The sequence below is a fragment of the Amaranthus tricolor genome, chromosome 16 (assembly GCF_026212465.1).
Source record: "Amaranthus tricolor cultivar Red isolate AtriRed21 chromosome 16, ASM2621246v1, whole genome shotgun sequence".
NCBI lineage: Eukaryota > Viridiplantae > Streptophyta > Magnoliopsida > Caryophyllales > Amaranthaceae > Amaranthus > Amaranthus tricolor.
Window position 1 is genome coordinate 16,435,019 of NC_080062.1, and position 6,050 is coordinate 16,441,068.

Consider the following 6,050-nt stretch of genomic DNA (forward strand, 5'->3'; position numbering starts at 1 on the left):
TCATGTTTAGCATGTTATTTATAGCTTTCATACATCAAATAATTCCATCAACAACTTGCCTAATTAATAGCACAAAACAAAAAAATAAATGCTGAAAATAAAAGATGATGAAAGGGCTCATAACCGTCCACTTTAATCCCATTCAACAATAATTAAAAGACTACTTAAAACTAAGCTTAAAACAAGGATAAATGTTCAACAATTAATCTCTCAAAAACTGTCCAATACCGTCATTCAAAGCTGCCCCTTGAATTCCAAAACCGCCGCTTTAAATGAGATTAAAAACCAGCTTTAAATCTCCTTAAAACATACCCCTTTGTGTTCCAAAACTGCAGCTTTAAATGATATTAAAAACTAGCTTTAAATCTCCTTAAAACACGCCCCTTTGTATTCCAATTGATGCTCTTCAACGGCTTGCAATCAAGCCTTGTAATCGCCATGTTTAAGTTGCGCCTTCATTGTAACCGTGTTCAATTTGTCCCTTCAACAAGATAATTAGTTGTACTTAGCAAAGTACAACCATTTGATGACTTATTTGGACCGTGCATGCCATGATCAAAATAAGACTTGGACAAAATTAATTCCCTTGCATTGGATTGGACTTCGACATTTTGGACATTCGTACCTTGACCATCTTGGTCACCAATTTTCTTAATCAACCAATTTGCTTAATTTGATTAAGTCAAAAACACATGAATAATTTGATAAAGCAAAACAAAAACACAAATAAAGAAAAATCAGCCAATTTCCATGCCATATCCATTTGTATAATTTGATAAAAGCAAAACAAAAACACAAATCCCAAAGTGCCACTTTTTCATTCCCTATTCAATTTCCAATATTCCATACATACTTTTCCATCTAATTTTCTAATTTCATATCATCAGATTGCTCAAATATATCATGAAAAAGTTTGTTCTCATCTCCAGACAAATAATACCAAACAAGATGCTTATAAATGTCAAATTTTATCTAAACACATAAATTGTCTAAACAATCCCTTGTGGAAGAGTATCCGTAAGAAGTAAGAACTAAGTAGCATAGCAACACAAAACATGATTTTGAAGATAGATTGTACAATGAAGGTTCAGAAAACTTACAATTTTTGCCTGTTGATTTGCTAAAGATAAACTCTCCTCCCAAGCGGCAAGTATGGTAATAAGATGCACAAAAAGTGAAGTTAAGACAAGCAGTTTCGCGATTTAATAAATCAACTTCACAACAATTTCACAGATTTCGCAATTAAAGAAACCAATTTCATAACCAATTTCATGATAGATTACAGAGAATAAAAAAGTGTAGTTAAGACAAGAAGCCAAATACCTGAGATTGATGAAATTTAAGCAGGAGAAAGTTTATGAAACCCTACAATTCTTAGAAAGGGGGGAAAAATTTAGAGGAGAGAGATAGGAAAAAGAGGGAATAAGAGACTGATATTAAAAAAACTAATGAAACCCTAATTATGCTCTCCAACCCAAAAAAAAATAAAAATATAAAAAAATAAAAAGGGTCTAAGGGTCGGGTCCGGGTAGACCCGGACCTGGAACCTTATAATATTTTTTAGATCCGGACCCTTCGGGTCCAAAAAAATAGACCCTTACCCTTAAAAAAGGGTACGGTCCAATAGGGTCCGAGTAGGGTCTTAGACGCTTGCTCATCCCTATATGTGTATATGTATTTCAACTACGTGCGTGGCAAGGATTCCATTTTGTCATCACTCCTTTTTGACTTTTGGTTCTGTAAACGTTTTCTTAGTTAGTTGGTATTGTAAACTAAGACTTTAAAGTTTTAGAAATATTTTGTAATTAATTAAACTTAAGTTAAGTATATAATTAATTAAACTTAAGTTTTAGAAATATTTGCTATGATCATCGGATCATAGGTCAGATTCATTCAAGACATTGTAAGTCTTCCGCTATGTTAGTGGATAACATTATTATATTGTTTCCCCTGGTTTAGGCTGTTTCAATTGGTATCAAAGCTAAAGTTTTAAAAGAATATAAAAACGAATTTCAAAAATATGAGAGATCGGTAGAATCAAGTCTAAGTCAAGTCTGGGGATATTACTTGTAATAAGTATGTGCCTACTTGTTTTATGTGATAGATAAATCCCCAGAGTGTCGTTTTAATGATGAAGTATGTGAAGTTAGTATCAATGTGTACAAATGAGTTCGACCTTAGTAGACTAAATGATTATTAGTAAATCGTAAAGTTTATGTTATCATGCTACGAGTAGAATTTATATGTGATTCTTGCCTTTTCTATTTGATTATAGAGAAAACAGAATGTCTAGTGGTCACGGTCGTCTCTTGCCTGATGGGATGGAGAATAATGGGGTGAATGCCCAAATGAGAAGGTTCGAGGAAACAAACGATAGGTTACTTCAGATTCTTGAAAACGAGAACCATAGAGGTGTGTTAGACCAAGATACTGAGTTTCTCTCTAACATCTTACTAACTTATTCTCCTCCTTCTCTCTACTTCTTCAAACCTTTTTTAATTGTTCTTGTGGAATTTTGTCATTTTGTTCACATCTTTTCACAAGTTTTCAAATTCATTATGAGTATGTTATTTTTGTTTTTTTTTCTCGCTTCTTCTTCCATTTTTGTTTTTGTTATTCATGTGTATGCTTCAATCTGGGTTGTTTTTTAGATCTGGTTCGATTTTTGTGGGTTTTTGTTCATGATCTTTTTAGTGACTTTTTTGTTCATGATTTTTTATGTGGATTTTGTGGGTTGTAAGTCAAAAGTGGGTCAATAAAAGATTTTTAATATGCTACCCAATTCAACCATTCGTAAAGTTCATAATAGTAGATTCCTCTAAATAGAACACGTTTATAGGTTACAATTGAGTTTGGAGACATACAGATATCATGGGTTCATAACAACTAGGCATGGCCACAGTCCGGGTTGGGCCAGTTTCCACCCGGTTCCGGTTCCATTTGGAACCTGTCGCGACCGGTTCCGGTTCCGGGCGGTTCCAAACGGTTCCTTGGCGGTTCATGAGGCGGTTCCGGCGGTTCCTACTCACGGGACGGGCGGGTCGGACCATCGGTTCCATTTTTATTTTTTCTTTAAATATTTATATAATAAAAAAATACTAAAATATTGCGGACTTACCTTTGATGATTACTTGATTATTAGCGAAATTCATTGCTTTTCAAGTTGTCATCGTTATTAAAATATTTACCAAAAAGAATGAAAAAAATAAATTAATAAGAAACGAATCAATGATAATGTCGATAAAGATGATTAATAAAAAAAGAGGGAGAAAATGGACTTGAACCTAGTACCCAAAGGAATACTAAGCAGCCTACGTATCCCGAAGGAATCAAAGCCCACGTAGTTCTTTGTCATACCTTTTATTTATAGTTGTTGAATGTTGATTTATCGTTTTCCGATTGATCCTATTCGTCTTCGTCGTCATCATCTGGTTGGTTAGATGCTTCCGCTAACTCTCCTCCTGACGATGATGCAGATGTATCCATCATCATCCATGGATCATCATCGTCATCTTGATCATCATTATTCCTTAGTCCTTGTGTTCGAATCTGCGCTTGATACCAATCTTTCTTGCAAACACATATTTGAATACTATGTGGAGCAAGACGAGATCTCTTTTCGTCTAAAACTCTTCTACCTGCACTAAAAGCAGACTCCGACGCAATTGTTGACGCAGGAATTGCAAGGATATTCTTTGCAATTCTCGATAAAATGGGAAATTTTACAGATTTTTCTTTCCACCACTCTAAAATATTATAGCTACCTTGGTCAATTTCAAAGTGGTGTTTAAGATAACTATCCTAATTCTAAATATGAGGTGGAGGGTGAAGAAGAAGATGATCCTACAAAACTATCATCTTGACTCATTATATTAGCTATTACCGAATTATAATAAGAGGGACGTGCCGAAACGCTAGCACACCTAGACGTATCGCGTTTTGGGTTATATACACTAGCGTAATAATCATAGAGTTCTGCTAAAAGATTTTTACATGTTCCAACATAATTATGTACATCAGTAGGCGGGCGATCTAACGATTGGTAGTAAAATCCTATTACTTTAGTAAGGACTTCAGTTTTAAAACATGGGTCTAAAATGGTTGCCATTCCATAAATATAAGGAAAATCGGAAAAATATGCCTTCCATTTTTCCATCATATCTGCAAGAATCGGCTTCAAATATGGGTTAGTATCATCATGCGTATGTTTAAGGAGATGATAAAAAATAGTAATACACTCACTTATTACTAAGTGAACGTTCGGTTCATAAACATATGAAAAAATCTTAGTTGCGTGGTCATACGCTTCTAATATTTTATGTACACCTATAGCTAATTCCCAAGTGTCATCAGCTATATAGCTATCTGTACAGTCACTATACAGTTGTGTTATAACTGGACGATAAGCAATCACCTTTCTTAATAAATCGTTGGTTGAGCCCCAACGTGTAGGAGTATCTAATGACCAATACACTTTTTTTAGTTGATATTGGTCACATAATTGTTTATATTGTCTCTTTATCTTTCCAATCCTAAGCCACTTCACTATATCTCTAATTGGATCTAATAAATCGCTTTATTGTTTTATACATGCTTGGCAAGATAAGTTAACTATATGCGCACAACAACGTTTGTGTAATAAGCTACCCCCAAGGATAAAACTAAATGCAGGTTCGTTAAACAAAAGTTCTATACATTTAATGTTAGCAGTTGCATTATCAGTAGAACAACAAAATACCTTATCTAATAAGTTCCATTCTCTACATATCTCTACTAATCTATATTTTATGTTTTCACCGGTATGTCTTTCTGGCATTGTCTCAAAAGCGATTATTCTTTTTTGAATAATCCAATTTTGATCTATCCAATATGCTGTTACACACATATAAGATTCTAAATGTGGGGGAGCAGACCAAATGTTAGTTGTTATGCTAACCCTACCATTAAAAGATTTAAACATTTCAACTAATTCATAGCGCATTGATTCATGTAATTTAATTGTGCGTCTTTTAAGAGTGCTCCAAGGGATTGCTCTATATTGTGGTTGCAAAGTTTTTCTAGTGAAACGCTCGTGTACCCTACTTTCACCGTGGTTAAAAGGCAATTCATCACAAATTATATACTTAGAAAATTCATCAATCATATCATTACGATTATATTTAAAAGGCATACCTGTGCTGGGAATGTCCCACTGTCGGCTTCCACTTGTGGTCCTGCTGCCGCTTGCTGCATGAGTTTCTTTTGTGATTCCATGCTTCTTTGCCAAATGTTTGTTAAAAGATCCCGTACCACCACCTAACACGTATTCACAAAACACAATAAATAAATTTTTATAAAATATGAATATATAATGTATGTATAAAAAACTTAAAAAGTATTTACCTCTGGCGAAACTGTATGCAACTAAAGGCTTTACTCCTTGACTTTCACAAATTTGACAAGTGCATAAGAAAACATCTGGATTGTCGGTTGGTTCTTTTGTAAAATACGACCACGCATGTGAAACAGCTCTACCACCAGGAGGTGGCATTGCCGGAAAAGGTTATCTTACTGGTTCATCTTCATCTAAATAAATAATTTAAAATTATAAAACTATAATTAAATAAATAAATAATTTAAAATTTAATTAAAATTTGAAGAATAAAATTATAAAACTAACCGATAGTTTGGAAATTGACTCGTTTACCACGAGCTTGTCTTTGTTGTTGTTCTTGTAGTTGTTCTTCATGTAATCTTGTTGATGACTGTCGATATACAAGTATCCCAATAGGGGTCGTTGGTTCCTCTTCTTGTTCTTGTTCTTCATCAATTTGTATTTCTCTTTTCACTTCTTCTGCATAATTATGTCATTCTGGGTCGTACCCTTCTGGATAATTTGGTTCATAATTATAATTACTAATCGAAGGTGTTGTTGATACCGACGGAGTAGAAGTGGCCTTTCTTTTGGAAGAGCTGGAACCTCCCAATGATTTTGCCACTTTAGTAACTTTTTTTGAGACTTTTTTCAAAAAAGAAGACATGATTGATAATATTGTAATAATAATAGAATT

The 6,050-nt window shown here is 33.9% G+C and overlaps 1 protein-coding gene across 6 annotated transcripts in view; it reads right to left on the reverse strand.

Moving 5' to 3' along the window:
* The window catches only part of LOC130802687 (zinc finger BED domain-containing protein RICESLEEPER 1-like), an 11,378-nt gene extending 9,938 nt beyond the window's left edge, over positions 1–1,440 (reverse strand). For 4 of the 6 annotated variants that reach the window (XR_009039793.1, XR_009039790.1, XR_009039791.1 and 1 more), the window contains exon 1: positions 229–1,440. Coding sequence is in view for 1 of the 6 variants with exons in the window: in XM_057666706.1 (XP_057522689.1) it covers positions 229–234 (6 nt within the window). In the remaining 5 variants the exon portion in view is untranslated. The remainder of the gene's footprint in view (positions 1–228) is intronic. The other 2 variants (XR_009039794.1, XR_009039792.1) reach the window with 2 other exon arrangements.
* Between the last annotated feature and the right edge of the window lie 4,610 nt (positions 1,441–6,050).